Here is a 19375-nt window from a genome sequence, read left to right on the forward strand (position 1 = left end):
TAGTTTGGGATGGATTCACTTCCATGTTAAAATGATATTGAACTTGCAGAGACTCTTTATAGCTTATCAGTGAATTAAAACGGTGTATTTAAATTGAAATATAACTTCACATACTTAACACACTGCTAATGAAATATAATTGTATAACACTTTAGTAATGTTCCTTATAAATAGTACAAGGTTATCACAGACTAGTGCTGAGAGGAAGAAAACTTCTTTAGCCTTTGTATTTAAAGTTCAAGAAAATAGAGTTCTTTGGAATTCAGTTTTATCTGGTCTCTGGTGACTTGCCCTTATTCATCTGCTTCCTTTAAATCACACACTTGCTTCATTAACTTTCTGTTTCTTTTCATTGTTTGTAGCTTTTTTCTTCCCCATTTGTAACATCTTCAAAATGTGAAATTACTTTGCCTTCCCCCAGCTTCTTTCGGAAGCTCTTCAGCAAAAACCCCAGCACGGTTATGATGTTCAGTACATCCTTGGCTGCAAGAAACACGTGTTTTCTCTTGTGCCTACACAGGGTGTGATGAAACATTAAATTGGGTAATAGCACACTGCTTGTTTACAGTGTTGCCTATTGCTTGGTTTGTATACTAATAGAGAACAAGAGGGGAAGAATAAGGGAAGAGAACAAATAGTTCTGTGTATGGCTTTTCTGAACAGGCATGTGTGTTATTTCTGCTCCCAGTAAATGGTGCAAACAGAAGATAGGAATAAGCAGCTACTCTGTGATGCTATCCAGGACTAAAAGCAATAACAAGCTATCACTAATAGGAGTCTGAAGGATAATTCTGATCTAGAAATGAGTTGCTTGGTAACTCTGGTTCAGTTATTGAAATCCTGATCCTCCTTCCCCTCCATTTATTCTAATTACCTCCTCCCATCCCTGTAATGGGATTTATAGTCTGTGGGTTGCCTTTGTTGCTGTTGTTGTTGTTCTGGGTTTTTAAATGTCATATGAGTGTAGCTGAGTTTTCAAACCGAACCTAATGGTACATCTTTTAAAAAAACTTGGAGGGTGCTGTAATTCTCTGATTACTTGCTTCCCCTTTATTGAAGGGAGAAACATTCAAGTACATATGAGTTAACTCAGCTATGGGCACAGCACAGAAATGTCTTTGAATTTTTACTCTGGTTAGGGAGATGACGTCTACACTCTTGAAGGCTTTACATCACCAGCCAAGCTGCAGCAAAACAAGACCAGGCACTCTAAGTCTCAGTGTTTTGCTGTTAATTGCCACTGTACCTGTCTCAGAGTGGAGTACTTTTTCATTGCTTTCTAGCTGAATGTGTTATTCCTGCAGTTCTGGCAGGATCTGCTGTCCCTGTTTCATTATGTCATGCAGCCACATTCTAATTTAAAGTTCATTGTCCTCAGCCATGCCTGAAATGGCTCTGCTGTTTTTTCCCTTACAATAGCTTCTGCAAATAATGATTTTTATCCCTCAGATTTTCTTTGTTTGCAGCTTTTGTCATGCCTGGAACAGAAGTCCAATCAATCTCATTTGCCAAGTTAATTTTTTAAGTCTCATCAGTGGTTACGTCTCATCTTCTGTTTCCACTTCCAGGGGAGCTTGAAAACATTGAGAGAAATATTTAAACATTGGTACCATTGGTTCACTCTTCCAGACTTACAGGTGCCCTGCCAGCAGTTCAGCCCAACCAGTTTGTTTCTGACCAAGATTCTCAAGTTTGCGCAGGAGTTTTGTCAGCTGCTACATAAGCAGGAATTGGTAAAATTATCTTTGACAAAACTAAGACCCACAGCAGTGTTCTAGAAGCTTTTTAAAGAAACCTTCAGCTTTTCCAGGCAGTGCTTAAAATCTAAGGTTATCTCCTAAGAAAGACTGAGAATATTGAGAACAATGATCCCAGCTACTTTCTTCTCTGTCCAAGTCAAATGACATAGAGAAGCAAAGCAGTTAAAAAGATTTTTTGGAAATTAATAATGGTGATTTTCATAATGTATTCTGCATAATCAATAAAATTATGTTATTTTATGTTAATCTTTACCTGTCCTGGAGGTGTATGAAATTTGAGTGATAAGTGTGCTTTTATCTGGCTCTGGTATCTTACTGTGAGAGCTGAATTTTTTGCCTGTATGTCCAAGAGCACTGAACCACCTGTTTTCTGCTTGGATCAGGAGATGTTTTTGCAGTTTTGAAAATTAAATTCCATTGAGTTTGCATGTCTATGCTGTGTTTTGAAAACAGTGATTTAAAAGGTATGTTGTGTCATTATAGATACTATAATATGGTGTAGTGTTTTCTACTGATAGTAATCCTGGCTGTCAGTATTTTTATAGGTTATTTCTGTATTTCCTTAATTGTCTGTTTAGAGTAGTGTCTATCTTACATTGATTTCTCTAGCTTTTCCCTTTCCAGTGTTGATTCAAATGCCAGACACTTCTCTTTTTTCTTTCTTTTTTTAAGGAATTGAAAACCAGTGGTACCATGTTATTTTCAGAATGTCTTGTGCTGCATATTTCATATGAAAGATATGCATTTGCATTCTAATTAGAAATTATTTGACTGCACTACACATAATTGTGTGTGACAGCATTCTGCTCTAGGAAAATTCTGTATTTTTAAAAAAAAATCACTGCTAACCCTCCGAACAAAATAAAACCTTGTGTTCCCTGTCTGTAAAATGGATTTCAAAGGCAAGTATGCTGCAGAATGTCAAGGAGGGAATAGCAAACAGGTTAAAAATGATAAAGGATGGCTGTGCAGTGATTTAAGCAGACTATTTCTTTTATTTTTGCAGTAGTATTATTGACTCCACCGAGTATAGCCAGCCTCCAGGCTTCAGTGGCAGTTCTCAGGTAAGATAATATATAAACGTCTGCATGGGGGGAAGGGGAGGGTGGATGGGGAGGTTGGGCAGGGTTGAGGTGCATCTTCATCCATCTCCTGAGTACTGGTCAGCTGGAGCCTTGAGAATGCTTTTAACTGGTTGTATGGGCAGCTGCAGCTGTAGGAATGATTGTGCCCACTTGTGAGAGACCTGGTGTAATGTGTTTAGACATCTGACTTTTTTCTTAAAGCTGACTCTTCCATGGAACAGGGGATGTAGTTTGTTCTTCATATCCCATGTGGGCAGCACTAGGGAAGGGACACAAATCCCCAACCTTTTGCCTTGGCTTAAATAGCTGCAGATCAAACTTAACTTTGAAAGCAAAAACAATAAGAATCTCCAGGCACAGTTATGTCATTTGTCCTCATCAGGGCCTTTTACAAACCAATATAGATTCATATAGAGGGTAAAAAGTTGCATATAGAATGGAGCTGTTTGGCAGGCAGCCTCCAAACTGTCTGATCTGTAGGGCCTCCCAAATTCCAAGCAGCACTTCTGTAGTCTTGCACCTTGGAGGGATTCAGCTGGGCTGGGGAGGTGACATTCATACCCAGCTCACAGTTCCAAAAAGGTTTTACAGCTTTCATTTGGGCAGATGGACTGCTGGGCACATCCCAGCTGTGCCTTGGCTGCTCTCTGGTGGTGGTGGTGACCATCCCTGGCACACACCAGCATGAAACTGGTAAATTAACAGGTTGAAGTGCTGTTGGATCTTACTTGATGTAAAGAAAAAAACACCTGGGCACATATATGTTTAAATACAGCTGTGTAACTAATTGATAATTAGAAAATTCCATCTATTTGTCTGTGGGAATATGCTTGTTGTTCCTGCTACTCTGGTCTTTGGAGGTTTTTGCTTGCATAGAGTTGTAGTTCTACCCCATTTCAGAGGGCAGGTGTAATGTAGATTGGAGTTTTTATGTTCAGGACTCAGATGTGCTACAGTGTATTTGCTCTCCAGTGACATTACTTGTCTCAGTACTTCCTATTTCAAAGCCAAAATTAATAGCATAGCTACCCTGCTGGTGAGCTCACAAAACAAACAACCCAGACTTTCTAGTCATTCTGTATGACAGCCTTATTTGTGTGAGAATAATCTTTTTTGTCCTCAAATGTGATTTCTTGTCCTCAAGAGTGCAAGATCTGTACTCTCAAGTACAAATTTTCAAATTAAACTTTAAAATATGTTTGGATGGGGAGTTCAAAGAGAGCTCTTGAAGTTAAACACTTCTGTTCAAAGGTAGTCTAATTTCAGCAAGACTTTAGCATAAAAAGAGTTTTAAGAATATAAATTAAATTGTGGGGTTTTTCCCTAATTGTCAGCCATGGCAAAAATAACATATTGGGCACTGCTGGCAGTAAGAGTTATCTAGGATGGACTGCACAGCCTTCCTTTCTCACTATAATTACATTGCCCACAAACATGTTGTTAGGGAAGAATTTATATACCACAAAGCTCTAGGACAGCTCTCTTCCAGAGGATGAGCTTCACAAGTAAATAGTGGACAAGTCACTTAGGCCCTGGGGAATTCTGTGGGTAGTATTTAATGGCAGAACCTTTTTTCTGCTAGAAATAAGGAGCTTGTGTGCAGCTAAGAAGCTTTTTCACAATTGTTAGAGGAGTCTTTAGAGTATCTGATGGAGTTCAGACAGTAAAATCACTCCTGATAACAGAGGAGTCCAATCTGATATTCTCAACTAGGGCAACCATAGTAGTTTCAGCCATTGAATAAAAACTGCTTGGGTATCTCTTCTATATTTTCTAATTTTTTCTTCCTGTTGCCCAGTATTGCTTAGAAAGTAGTCAGGGAGGAAGCTTCATAGAAACTGAATATCTGTTTTTTGGCAAAGTGCGAGCAGGTTGAAATGCTTAGCTGGGGGTGGTGTGATAACCGTGGGTTAGTGTCCCTGTCCCTTGCTTGGTTCTCAGCACAGCTGGGTTGCCAGGTGCTCCTCAGGGATCTTCCTTGGTATACAGTGGGCAAAGTCTTACATGATGGATTCCATCACAGTGTGGACTGGGGTCTGGCAGGTCAGGCTTGAGTTTGGGTTTGTCACTCATTGTGGTTCAGGCAGCCTTAACTTGAGACTGAAATGATTGTTCAATGCCTGAAGTCGCCTTGAGTCCAAATTACTACTGATGTGCTGAGGGAGACTGAGACATTGGAGGCTGGTGCACAAAAATTATAGGAAGAGACTATAGAAGTGTTCTATTAAGAGTTTTTTAAAGATGTAAAATTTTAGAAAATGGTACTTGAAGGTATTGATGTAGGAGCACTTCCCAGTGTTGTGTGTTGAGGTTGGAGCTGCTTTTGAGATGAAACAAGCTGTGAGGACCATGAGTGCTGTCACAGGCAAGCGTGAGCCACCATGTCAGTGTGTGGGAAGGGCTGGCTTGGAGGTTTTGCTGCTTGGGGTTTGCTTTTTTTCCTGAAATGTTAGATTGCTTTTCATACAGGTACAAACAAAATTGAAGTGGGCTGTGAACTTATTTGTTCTCATTGGCTTGGTGGGTGGCTGTAATGAGGACAGGCTGTTCCCCTGCATGGATTGAGGGGGAGTTGGACACGAGGTGGGTTTTGTTAGTGCCATTGAGTAGCGTTACAGTCCCTGTACTTCTCAAGGATGTTGTTCATTAGGGAGCTTGATGGTTCTTAAATCTTTGAAAATGTAGCTTTGAGGATGTGGTATGTGAGGCTTCTTAAACAGAACCTAAAGCAAGGAGCTCTTTGTGCCTCTTGTGTAGTAGAGGGTTTCATTCCTTTTCATCACTTGTGATTAAAATGGCGAGTACTGCATTTTCTGTGTCTGCTCCTGCAGGAAAGATTACTCACGTAGTTTAAATCCTTTGCTCCTACATCTCACTATTACTGTTTGGGTAGGTTGGGAAATGGCTTTAATGATGAGCTTCAGGAACTTCTTTTCAATTAACCTTTGAACTTCATGCTGTCTTCTGCTTCTGCTTTATTTGCTTAGTTTTACAGAGAGTTACTGAGTTGCTTCAAAAGAAGTAATTCAGTAACTAACTCATTAAAGTAAACATTTCCTTCTCTTTTAATGAGCTGTCTGGCAAGGATCTGAGGAGTATTTGTTGTACAATCTGTTTGATTTGTGAAGCTGCAAGTTGGCCTATGCTGTCTATCTGTATAAATGCAAGACAGGACTCTCCAAGGTTTGGGATTGCCTGTCCTGCATGTGAAGCCAGAATCACTAAATTTACTAAGGTTCAGGAAACAAAAACTGTCTAAAAGCAGGGATTTGTTTTTCTTATGTTAAAGGGTGCAGCATAGGACTCTAAGAAATAACTGTTGACAGTGCCAAGATCCTTCATTTATTGTCATTTTACACTTCTGACCTATTGCACATAGTGTATAATTACTTATATTTGGGTAAAATCTATAGAAGGGAAGCCCAGGCCTGGCTTTTGGCTTCCTGAAGTGTTGTCCCTTCTCCCCTCAGACCAAAAAGCAGCCGTGGTATAACAGCACGCTGGCCTCGCGGCGCAAGCGCCTCACAGCCCATTTTGAGGACCTGGAGCAGTGCTATTTCTCCACCAGGATGACTCGTGTCTCGGGTGAGTTCTCTTGTGGTGTTCCACCTCTGATGTCAGGCACCTCTTGCAGAAAAGCTTTGCTTTTGAGAGAGCAGTTTTCTCTTCTTTGCATGAGAATGTCACTATACACATTTGTGTTCCTCAGATCATCCCGTTTTGCTATTCTAGACCAATCTTTGAAGTTGCTAAATTTGGAAAACTTAATCCTGTCACTTTGGAGGGGCACATGTAATCCCTTACTGTGAAGGGCAACATCCACAATAACAATTTTTCTGGTGCCTGTTCTGAAGATGAAAATGCCTGAAAGCAGAGGCTGAGTTGTCTTTCCACTAGATGTGGTATAAACCCAGTATTTGTAAGCATTGCTATTGAAATGCTACAGAGGTATAAACATAAATGGATACATTCTCCTGTATTTAGCATGCAAGAGGACATGTGGAGGTTATCCTTTATCTAGATTGTGTCTTGGTTAACAAATGGTTTGGACTACAGAAGCTGAGTGTGCAGCAGTGCTGTTCTCCCGTGGGGCACACCTTAGATTTAAGGCCTGTTTTGGAGAATTAGAAGCTGTTTTCAAAATTGCTTAGATTGCCTCATTCATAATTGAGTAACAGTGTGACAGCAGCTAGAGTAATTGCCTAATAGATGCATGGGTCTTAATTACACACAAGATTCTCCTAAGAAATGAGAGGGTCAAATAAGTGTGTCTTGAGGGCAAGGAGAGTTGTTCTGTAGCCTCTCTGGAGGAGAAACCAGCTGGGCAAGCAAAGCTTCAGGCAGTGGACTGTGGCAGGCAAGAGATTTGCAGCACCAAGCTTTGAGCTGCAGCCCATATTGAGTGTGACAGACTGCAAGGAAAGCAGCCAGCCCTCAGGGGGTGGGAGACACCACTTAGGGATGAGAGGAAACCAGGCACAGGTTGCTGCAGCAAAGTATATTTACTTATTGCCTTGGAAGGCAAGGACTAACCTCACAAGCCAGGATTGCTGGGGTAGAAACCACTGCTTTTTTCTTCTGCATTAATTTCATTTTAGTCTCTTTAAAATAAATAAATTTTAAAAGTTAATTTATAAATAGCTCCAAAAATAAAAGCTGCAGCATGTCTTAGGGAAGCTCACTCTTAAAAGTAAATGCATCTTCTACCTGCTTGAGAGTATGGACTGGCTCAGTTCTCATTGTGCACAGCAAAATGATTTTAATAAGGAATGCAGCATGTTGGGAGGTTACTTCAATATCTGAAAGACTGGAGAAGCACTTTGCATGTGTCCAGCCAGATCCCTGTGTAGTGCTAGCAGGTGCTTTGCAGAATGCACTTCTTCACAGCTCACACTGAGATGTTTTCATGCAGAGCTGTCTTGGTGATGCATAACTGTGTTTATGTAAAAATAAAACTTATTAACCAAGGATAACAAATGGGGCTTTTCCCAGCATTCCCTTGTAGAAGGCATTCTTCTTCATAATTGGAACTATAAATATGAATGCAGTGAGATTGGTTTTTTGTATTTGTATGTGTCAGTTGCACCAAGAGCAGAGGATTTGCAAGTGCAGGTTTTCCCCTAAATAAGGGATAACCTATGATACTTGATTAAGTTTTCCTCTCCTGAGTCATTCCTGCATTTTGACACATTTTAAATGGGATTTAATGTGGATTTAAAGCTTTTTGCACGAAGTGCCTCTGACTGTTTGAGTAGGGAGTGGAGACATAACATTACTGTAATTATCAAATGGCCTTGCACTTCAGTGGGGTAAATGTCTTGAGAAATAATATTCGGTTTTCCAGGCACACACAGAGAATAAATTATAGGAGGACTGTGTGCTTGATCTCTAAATGAGGGAAATAGAAGGGTGGCAGCTATTTGTCCCTATCACAGTGCTGAAGGAGAAGAGAGTCTTTGAAAAACCTGACTGATGTTTGTGTTGCTTCTCGAGCTGTTTCCTGTAGTGGTCAGGGGCTGATGATGTTAATTTAGAGCAGCACTTTGTTCATTTTGTACCTTTTCATCCCTCTAACATGGATAATGTATTTGCTAGTACCCCAAGCATGCTAATTACTAGCCTTCACTGTTCCTTTATAGGCTCAAACATTAAACAGTGCATATGAGGAACACTTCAAAATGCCTTACAAGCATAGATAACAATTTCTGATGGCAAGGAATTACCAGAGTGCAGAAATGATTATTCTCTGTGTTTTCCCGTAAGAAATCACAGCTGGATTTTGCTTTTATAGATCAGCCTCTCTTTTTTACACCCTGGTATTTCCAAGCCTTTCTAATAAATGGATCTTGTTGTTTCCTTATGCTGCTGATAAGGCTGGCTTAACTAGTGGGTGGAATTGCATCTCTGTTGTGGGTATGTGTGGTTTCTCTGCTGCTGCATTGGATGCTGAGGTGTGCAGTACCTGTGAACCAGCAGTGTTAGCTGGAGCTCCCCTAAAATGAACTGGTGCAAAAAGAAAGTGAGGGTGGAAGCATTAAAGAGGGGATTCTGAGAATTGCTGCACATTTGAGGGGTCATTATGAAGCCTGAAGGCACTAACTGATGTTTGGCTGTGGGTACATGATCATAGTGGGAATTCAGATTTACTTTTCAGGCATTGCTCTAAGTTAGGAATTTTTCCTTATTTACAAAATACTAAAATTTAAAATGGTTTAAATAAAATTACGTTCCTACTAAGAAAAGTTAGGACTTCTGAGAATTCAGTGAATGACTTTCAACTATCTACACTGCAATTTGCTTTTAACTTTTGTAGTAAACTGTTCCATTTCCCACAGAATATTTATCATCATTATTCAAGCTGGCTCAATTTCACCTTGTCTGTTGAAGGTCATAATTTTCACAAAACTTTTAGTACAGGGAGCCTTCTGGTTTCATGCTTGTCTTCCTTCTCCAGCCCTGAAATGATTCTCACTTAGCTCTGTTGCTTTTGGAATAACAAGAGAAGTATTTTTTACTAAAAGTATTTTGAATGTAATTGACACCAAATGTAGACATACTGTAACAGAACAGGGAAAGGGATATACTTTCACCTCTGTTGAAAACTAGACATATCCTTTGCAGTGTATTTTGATATGCTTAAAAGTTTTCTGTTAATAATCTATATGGCCCATGGGCTCTGAATGTGAGTGAAATAAATGAGCTTACAAAATTGTATTTGACTTCTAGGCAGATTCTCAGCACAGTAGGTTCACCCAGATTTCATTTGTGCTCTGAAAAGCTCAGAATGCCTTCAGAGAATGCCAGAGATGAGAGCGCCTGGTTTTAACCAAGAATCCTCCCCAAATAACAAGCATCACCTGGAGACATAGATGTTGATTTTTGTGTTTTGCTGTTGGTTTTACCTTCTTACTCTTTTTCTGCCCCCTCCAATGTTGCTGCCCCTTCCTAGATGACAGCAGAACCACCAGCCAGCTGGATGAGTTTCAGGAGTGTCTGTCCAAGTTCACGCGCTACAATTCTGTCCGACCGCTGGCAACGCTGTCCTACGCCAGTGACCTCTACAATGGCTCCAGCATAGTGTCCAGGTAGGGCACACTCAGTGCTGACCATCTGGGTGTGGGCTCCTGAGGCTGACTTAATAACCCATATTAAGCAAATTATTGTTGGTGTATATGCCAAAAATATATATTTTCCAAAAATAGTTTCACCGATATGTGACTGTGTGTGATGATTTTGTGACTATCATTGTTCTGTGAAAGCACTCAGGTACCTCAGTAGTACTTTTTATTCCTGTTGGTATTGATTAAGACCAAATCCAGAATCTTTGAGGTGCCAGTATCAGCAGCTGTTGTACAAAGCCTGCTGTCTTCGTGTTAGCTTAGTTGTGTTGTAAGTGATGCAGTTCTAGCATTTTAAAAGCCAACCATCTTGTTTGGTAGTCTTAAGAATCTGTGGTGGTTTTATATTTTGTTGGTAGGTCCAATCACAATGGCAAATATTAAAAAGCTGAGTTGTTTTTAGCTGTGATTGCTTGAAGTCTTGGGCTTTTGAAGCTGTTTATAGTGCTGAACACTAGTGAGGCAGTGTTATAAAGCCAATGAACAGTTCTGTTCTTGCCTGCAATTCCTCTGTGTCCCAGCTGTGCAGGGTGATCATGTCCTGTGTACTGCTGTTGAAGCTCATCTGAGCCTCCTGTGGACCAAATTTGACACATAGCTGGTGAAATGCTTTTGACTGTCTTTCAGCAGAATCATTTTCCTCTAGTTCAGGTCCATGAACCAGCTCCCTTAGGGATCAGGCTATATAATAGAGCACATGAAGAGGATGGGAATTGCTGCAGCACTAACCTTAAACTGGTTTCTCCCACCCTGGGGGTTTTGCTTATTTGTGGTAGGTTGTCTTTGGAGCTCCTTGGGGTAGAAAAATGATGGAATATCTTAACTAGGAAATCTTCTCTGCTTGGCATATGTACAGGACCTGTTTGAGCGTCTTCCAAGCACATTTCACTGATTTAAATGTTTGTTCACAACAGTCTCTTGAGAGAAGGAGTAGTATCATCCCTGTTCTATATATGGGGAGCAGGAAATCCAAAGAGACCGTACCTGAGGTCTTGGAAAAAACATTGTGTTGACAAGATAGATTAAACTTGTGTTTTCTGACTTTTCATCTAGCGCCTTACAAAGGGGCCACACAAAGTGACAAAAGAGCTTGAATGTTTGTTGAGGGACCCCCAGAAATTTGCACTATTGAAGCAATTGGAGGCATTGTGTAGCAGATTTTGTTTAAAGCAGCATTGATTCCTTAACTACTGCAATATGTAGCAGGAATGTGTAATGTCCGACTCAGGCAGAGGTCAGAGCACAATAATCAGGAATCTGACGTATCTTTAACCTGCACTGATTGGGTTCACACCAGCTGCAATGAAATGCAGATGGGAATCTCACTGCAATGTGGACAAACTTTCTCAGCTACTAGTTCAGCATGGATTGGATTTTGCTCCTTTGCCCTTTCTTCTCCTTGACATTCTGCAAAAGCAGCATTTTTGTGGTATTTGCTTAGAAAATGCTGGAAGGACAGTAAACCTCACTCATATTCTGATTTTTGGGTGAAATATAAGTTTGAAAATGTTTGTTACTGTCATAATGAAGATACAGTGAAGCCTTCTTCAAGCCAGTCCTAGAACTGGTAATTAAATGCATTTTACTGAAAAATAACTTGGTTTCCAAGTCAGTGTTCTCCCCTGCTCATGCTTTTTATTGATCAAAGCATTTGAGAAATTTTCAGAGGTTTTAGTGTGCAGACTCAGACAGTTCACATCTGAGCATGTCCTTCGGTGCTTTGGTAAAGCAGCTTTGCTGAATGTGCTGCTGCCATTTCTCTTGTTGGCTTCTGGCTATTCAAACAGTTCCTGTAAATCAGAATTTGTTAATCAAGAATTTACACTTAGAATGTGTTGGCCAACACAGTCTGGTGTTCACCTTTTTTTTTTTTCATTTAAACTGATAGCCTCAAGTTGTGAGAGTCTGTGAACTATATAAGAGCAGCTTTTAAGTATTCACACGTGAGCCAAATTAAGGTATTTAAAAAGTGAAATAATGCTTTTAAGATGCTGTGAAAGTTTTATTGTTTATTTGGAACACTTCACTGATCTTTACATGTTTTCCTGGGCATGCAGTAGGAAACAGTGATGAAATGGCAGAAGGTTAAGTCTTGGTGTTTAGCTGTTGCTATTGAGACAAATGGATTTAAATACAGAGTTAATACAAGACTAATATGTAAGAAGTCTTCATAAAATTCTTAGGCAGTATTTTAAAGAGAGATTTTAAGTATACTTCAAAATACAAACAGAATTGACCAGAAGTTAAATTTCCTTGTGTTTTTTTTTTTTTTTAATAAGTTGCTGTTACAGATGGACAGCATGCAAAAGGTTTGGTTTGATTGCTCTAACCCTACATAAAGTTCACAGATGACTCCAAAAGATCTGCTGGCTTAAAAAACTTTTTTTTTTTTTTTTTTAAAAAGATGTATTACCTTTAGGTTCACAAAGGAGAAGGAGGTAAATAATCCTTATCTGTAAAACACTGATGTTTAGAAGTGAAATAAAATTGGGTTTATGCTAACAGGGTGAAAAGTGTAATTAAAGACTGTGTACAAATAGGCTGAAAAAACTGTGGAACTGGGCAGCAGCAATACCCTCCTGAGAGCCTTGTGGTAAGAATGTTTATGGATGTCTGGACTTAACTGTGGACTACTAAAGAACTGTAAATATATGTATACAACTGTATTACATATGTAAACATATGTAATAAACAACTGTAAACAGTGTTACTTAAAAAAAATCTGATTAAATGTTTAGGAATGCTCCAGTTGCCTTTTAGAAAGAGGAAGCAGAGAAGGAAAATTTCAACCCTTTGTCCTTTTTCCCTTATTTTCTTCAGGAATACCAGATTATCAAGAAGAATGTTCAGGGAAAGCACATTTGAGGCTTTGCTGTTGCAGGTTACTGAGTTTGGCTGTAACATCAATTGGACTTCAGCATGCTTGCAGGATGAATGTGCAAGTATCTCAGTATGCTAAATGGCTTTTTAATACACTCACTTCTCTTAAGTACAAAGTATTTACAGTTTTCACAAGTATATTAAATTTTGTTAGAATTGGGCCAAGGAATAAATTTTCCATTTATTATTCCCCCAGACAGAGCAGTTGTCAGAGCTTAACTTTCCTTCTCTCTGCTGGCAGTGGCAGTAAATGTAAAGTCTTTCTTTTAAAGATGAGTCTGTAAACTGCTGCGTTAGCATTACAATGATTTATGGAGAAAATTGCTTTACCACTGTCAGGGGCCTTCAGAGAATAATGTGGCAGTCTTTCATATCTGAGAAAAAGAACAGGAAAATCCAAGAAATGTACCACAATGAGGTGTCTCTATGAAGCCTGGGTACCAGAAAGCTGGTTCTCCCTGCTCCATGATTCCCAGCTTTGGGAACATGAGGAAACTCTAAAGTTTGGGGGCTTTGTGTGGGTTTCTGTCATTGGCTCAGACTTCAAATTCTTCCAGATTAGTTTACTATTTCTCTGAAAGATCTTAAAGTGACATTTAAAAGGTTTTGGATAGGTGACACTAACTATCTAAATCTAAAGGCTCTATCACTATCTAAAGGCTCAGTGATTTACATAGAGGCAAATAAACAACTTGAAGTTTTGGATGGAGAAGCCTTGGTTGAATCTTGATCCAGTGTTCAAAAACTGCATCTTACCTTTGGTGTCCATTATATTTTTCCATTGCTTGCTCATTGTTCCATTGCTTCTAAGTAATGAATGAGATGTGAAGAGGTATCTCTTAGTATCCAAACAGTATGACTTTCTGTTTCAAGATCTGGTTCAAGATGGCATATTTGTTTGTGTTCAGCCTTTCAGTAATATGACCTGAAATTCTTTCTTCAAAGGTGAGCTTAAAAGAAAAAAATCCATTATGAGTGAGTTTTTAATGTATTCATTGAACTGTTTAATTTTTCTGTTGCCCTTTTTACTTTGGACTGCAATTATTTGTCCATATAAATTCTCAGATCCAGACTTTAACAAGATACTTTTTAATTCTGAATCCACCATAACAAGCCTTTTTTTTTTTTTTTTTTTAATGCTTGGGCTGTCTAGGATTAGATGAGCCATTTTATTAAAGTTTGTGACCAGCAATGCTTCTTGCAGGTAAAGATAAATTAATGAAATGGAAACAGGATTATGTTTTAGTGTAGTAGATGCTGCTCCTTAAGAAATGAGGAAGGCTGGATTTTTACTTATAGCCTATTAAAAAACCATTTTTAAAATGGACTCTTATTTACAAGTGGCAGCTCAAAGCTGGACAAATCTGTCTTATTTGAACTATTCCCAAAAGTAGAAGGGAGTGAGAAATGTTTGGATAAGGTAACCTAAATTGCAGAATTACCAAGGAAACTTGAAGTATAATTCCCTAAACTTACTTGAGGTTTGTGCTTCTCCTGTGGTTCTCTTACTTTCCTTCATCTGAAGTTCTGGGTTTTAGATCATGCATTGTCTGGGGCTGAAATGGGATTTTTGTTTAATTAGAGCTGAGTAAAGCACAGAGCCTTTCCTTACTTTCCCATCTTTCTCTGGAGTGCTGAACTGATAAATTTCCTAGTACATGATTGTGGTCTGGGTCCCTTGAGCAGAAGCTAAATGTGACTTGTACCCAGCCAAAGGGTTATGCAGGGGTCAGTGCTGATCTCTGAATTCAGAGTTCAGGGACACTGCCCTGGAACACAGCCCTCCAAGTCCCAGGATGGGCTGCTGGTACCAAGCACTGACACCAGAAAAGAGCTTATTTGCTTTTATCTCCAGTCTTGACCTGCAAAGTAAACCTTCTGGTGACCACAGTGATGCTGCAGAGAGTAGTTTTTTCTTTCATCAACATAAGAGCTAAAACTTAACTTGAAATTGGGAGGTTAATGAATGAAGTGGCATGGCTGCCAGTGGAACCTAATCTTTTTCCTACTAATTTCAGACAATTTGGCAGTAGGAAAAATCTTTTTCTCATTAAGCTCTCTTAGTACTTGAAACCTGTCTTCATCTGCAGACAATTAGATGAGAATTTTTAGTTGAATTTCAACTTCATGAATTGTCATAAATGATCTGTTAAAAGTATTGAGCAATCTTTTCATTCATTTGGGAACTGGCTTATAAACAAAATGTTTTAAATACTGATTGCTCTTCAGGCTTTTTCTTTTTTTCTTTCAATATCTTAAAAAATCAATATGCAGTTTATGCAATGAGTTTCCATGCTTTGCCATGTAACAGTCACTGCCTGCAGCATGGGATAATCCAGTTTTGGAGTAGGATTCTCAAAGGGATGAGAGTTCCATCCTCAGATTCATTCAAGAACAGGCTGAAGAAAGCCCTGAGTAACCTGGTGTGATCAGAGCTGCCTCTGCTCTGACCAGGTTATTGGGCTAGAGACCTCAGGGTCTTGGGGACTGTACTTGTGATAAAGGTACATGACCAGAGCATTAGAAATTGTACATTTTGCCCTCACTTTCTACTGAGCATCTTCCTCTGCCCTTAGTTTTGAGAAGAATTTAAGGAGGAACTCTGTGTGTTGCTTGAACATGTGTAGTGCAAAGGGTATTTCATTTCTACAAACCTTATGATCACTCTTTACAATTTCAACAGGGTTGTATTTATTGGATTTAAGACTACTTTTCTTTTGAAGAGAAGTTTCCTGAAAGTGCAGGAACTCACAATGGATGCTGTAGTGTCAGAAGTGTACTTTGAGAAATCAATATTCAGGTAGGAGGATGGTACTGATGCCTTTTTCAACCTAGAAATGAAACAACACATGCTTTCAACACAGGATAGAAGGTAATATAAAAGTGGATCTTTATTTTGAGGCCTCCAGAGGCAGTCATGGAGAATATCCACAAAAGCCTGTCCACATGGGGTGAATACAGTTTTTGTAAGTTTAGCAAATAAGCAAAATTGACAAAAAAACATCAATTAGGAGGACAAGTGGTGATGCAATTCCCCTCCAGGTCAAGCTCCTTCTCTGGACCACCCCCCCTTGGTACTAGCTGTACTTTATGAAAATGTGTCTTGAAGAATTCTTCTCAACCTTGGTAACCAGGAAGAATCAAGATAGTATTGGGGCCCTGGAATTTGTTTTATCTTTCTGCCTACAGAAGGGGCATGGAAAGTTACTGGGAAAACTAGCCACTAACACAATAGTCTCCAGAGCTACAAATATGTGTGCAAAGAATACAGAGAAAAAAGCATATAGAAAAAAAAGCAAAAACCAAAATGGCATCTTTAACATATGAAAATTTCCTTGCATCATTGTATCCACCCCTTTTGGTTGCTCAGGATGAAAATCTTTTCAGTGAGGCTGGAGGTAGCTGCCCTTCCATTCCTGGTGATGTTGATGTGGTAATGGATGTCATCAGGCAGCAGTGGTGTCTTGGCTCAAGAACTGGATGGGCAAGCCACAAAAACTGTGGTTCCAGCATCTTGCACATACAGTTCACATTCTGATTGTTTGTAAAAGTCAAAGATGGATTTCATTTAATCCCCCCCAATTTTATAGCTTTCATTTGGCATTGAGTGTTGATACAGTGAATTCTTTTTTCTGTGTAAAGACACAAACCTCTTATTAATAGAACATGGATTTATGTATCTTATTACAGTATTCTTTTAATTTTCTAGCCATATTTGTTGTAAATGCCTGAATTTTTTGAAGAGCTAATGATCTGAAAAGTATTAGCATGCCTTTGGATTTTTTTTGTTTGTTCCTGGCCAACTAGAGACATTAGCCTGTTAAATGGTGGGTAGTTGAGCAGTATAATAAGAGTGTGTTAAAGCATCAAAGATATGTGGTGTGGGCTTAAACGATTCTGAGAATAAACCTTACAAGCAGCTCAGCCTGGAGAAGAGGCTTGAGCTCATGATTATTAATATATCATCGTTTCCATTAATAAATACAGTTTCTGAGGCATGTTTGGGATTTATGTGCTGCATAGTTGTTTCATAGAATAAGGTAATAAATAACACAGAATAAGCTATGAAGTGATGTTTGTTTTCATGGGATTATATAAAGTGTGCATACATTTGTGTAAGTGAAGTCAGAAGAACTTCTCTGTGAGACTGTGGAATTAAGGGTATACATAAATCATTCTTTAGAAAAAGTAAAAAAAGGATAGCATTCAAAATACTGATGAAATAAGATTCAAAGTGCCATCAAAACAAATCTCATTAAACAGTTTTGTCAGCTGGATGAGAAATGCTTCAAATGATGCTTTAACCTTGTTCTGTCATTACCAGGCAATGGGAACATTGCAGTTAATTGCCCAAGCCCATCCTCTGGCTGCTTGGGAAAGGCTCATATGTGGTGTATGGATTTGGTATTTAGGAAGGCTGGTGCCTGTTGGATTGAGCTGGGTTGTCTAAAGAGGTTACTGTCTCCAGCTGTCCCTCCTGATTCTCTGCAGGCTGTCTGGCTGGAGGACTGGTGGCAGTGTCGGGAAAAGGCAGAGGCTTGGGGTGGTGATTTGTCCTGTGAAATGGGACCTCTGGCAGTGTGGTCAGCTGGAGACAAACAGCTGCTGCTGCCAAATCATGGAGGAAGCATTAACAGGAGCCTACAGACAGAGTGCATTGTTTAAAGTCCGAGTATTGATGGAAAATTCTCTTTCAGATCTGTTTGTTCCCCTGCCTCATCAGCTCTGTCAGCTGTTGCTGTGCTCAATTTTAAAGAAACAAAATCCTTGTTGGTGTAGTAACAAAAAGGTGGCTTGGAAACAAGTTTTATATCTAGAAGGCACTTCAGTACTTGCTACTGAATTCCTTCCTACTTAATGATAAGATGATGCTTTTTTTCAGACTACCTTACAGGCTGTTGTGGAGCAAGGTTTCCTCTCTAAAACCTCAGCTTGGGTAGAGGCTGCTATGTTCTGTTCCAGCTGAACATGAGGAACTTCTTTCCTGTGCAGTGATGGTGCACTGGCAGATTGCCCAGACAGGGTGTGGAGTCTCCTGAGATATTCCAGAACCATCTGGATGCAAGGCTGTGCCATGTGCTCTGGGATGATCCTGCTGGAGTAGGGAGGTGGCACCAGATGACCCACTGTGGTGGCTTCCAGCCTTATCCATTCAGTGATTCTGTACTGGAAACACTTCCCAAACTTGAAGGCAGATGAGAATGTTTGGATAGCTGTAACCTTTTCCACCTTAAAGTTTGAAAATGTTGACTCTGTGCTGTGGCTGCTGCCAGCTGTTCATAACCCACTGTGTACCAGCCCAGCTGAGTGAAATGGTACCTCCTGGGTTTCAAATACAGATATAGGTTACCCAAAATACTGCAGCAGGCAGACTGATCATTTGGCTTGAATTTTAAATAGTGTCATAAGGAACACTCTGTGTTTAACTGTTGGCATTTTTAGTTAAATTTCCCCTGCTCCAGGACATTATTTAAAATGGTGTTTGTGGAAAAACTGAATCCAATCCTCATTAAGTTGCAGGGTAGTCGTTTGCAGCAGCTTTGGCTCATTGTACTTCTGTGGATCTGGCATAGAAACCCTGGCATTGTCGTCATCTTCTCTTCAACAAGCAGAAGAGCATCGCCCAGCAGTAAAGTGACTTTTTATCAATATGCTTTTAATTTGGTGGCTTGCAGAATTCAGCAGTTCCCTATAGGTTTTCTCATCATTAGTGTTAATTAAGCCAAGTTCCCCTAATGCATGTATGGGAAAAAACCTTATGCAGCTGAAGAGGCTGTCTCTAGCTATAATCTTACAGCCAAGACTGGGACTCTGCTATGGCTTTCTGGGATATTTTGGGTTGTATTTAGAGGAAATTAGGTTAATGGTAACTTCTTTGCAAAGTAGAGAGGAGCATGGTTCTGAAAATTGAGCTAATGCAAGGAGCCCAATTAATCTCACAGCACTATATGCTCTCATTGGGTTTGAAAAAAGAACGACTCCGTTTTATCTAGAGATGACAAAGCATAAAAGTCACTCTGTTGGGTTTGATTTCTGAGCTGTGAGGTGGATCTGAGCCTGCCAAATCTCCTCGATTCAGGTTTAATATTCTCCTTTAAACAAGCTCCTTATGGAACAGGAGTATTATGAAGTGGTCTCTGTTAGAACTGCTGGCATTTCATTACACTTAAAAGGATTTTTATAAGCAAGAAGTGGGCCTGGAACTAGGTCTAATGACATTACTTTGTTAATGTGGTACCTTTTTATGCCTTTCTTCAAACAGAGCAGAACAGCCCTCCAGGCTACTGTGCCTGTAAGAGAGATCCTGACAGTGTGACTGCAGCATGGCTGTGCAATGATGTCTTTCCAAGGGAGCCCAGAGCTCAGGACTGTCCTTCCCTGTGCAGTGTAGGCTTTGCTGGGCTAATGCAGCAGCCTTCCCAGCCTGTTTCCCTGATGGTGGGGGAAAGTTAAATAACACACACAGCTGACTTTCCAGTTTCTGGTTTTTGTGGTTCAAATAGGGGTTTGATTAAGGTAACATTCTCATTGG

The 19375-nt window shown here is 39.7% G+C and overlaps 1 protein-coding gene across 1 annotated transcript in view; it reads left to right on the forward strand.

Annotated features, from left to right (window-relative positions):
- COP1 (COP1 E3 ubiquitin ligase) overlaps positions 1–19375 on the forward strand; it is a 124972-nt gene that overhangs the window by 28412 nt on the left and 77185 nt on the right. The window contains exons 9-11 of the mRNA XM_058030602.1: positions 2767–2824; positions 6316–6430; positions 9795–9930. Coding sequence (XP_057886585.1) covers positions 2767–2824; positions 6316–6430; positions 9795–9930 — 309 coding nt within the window. The remainder of the gene's footprint in view (positions 1–2766; positions 2825–6315; positions 6431–9794; positions 9931–19375) is intronic.

This window comes from Melospiza georgiana, chromosome 9, assembly GCF_028018845.1.
Source record: "Melospiza georgiana isolate bMelGeo1 chromosome 9, bMelGeo1.pri, whole genome shotgun sequence".
NCBI lineage: Eukaryota > Metazoa > Chordata > Aves > Passeriformes > Passerellidae > Melospiza > Melospiza georgiana.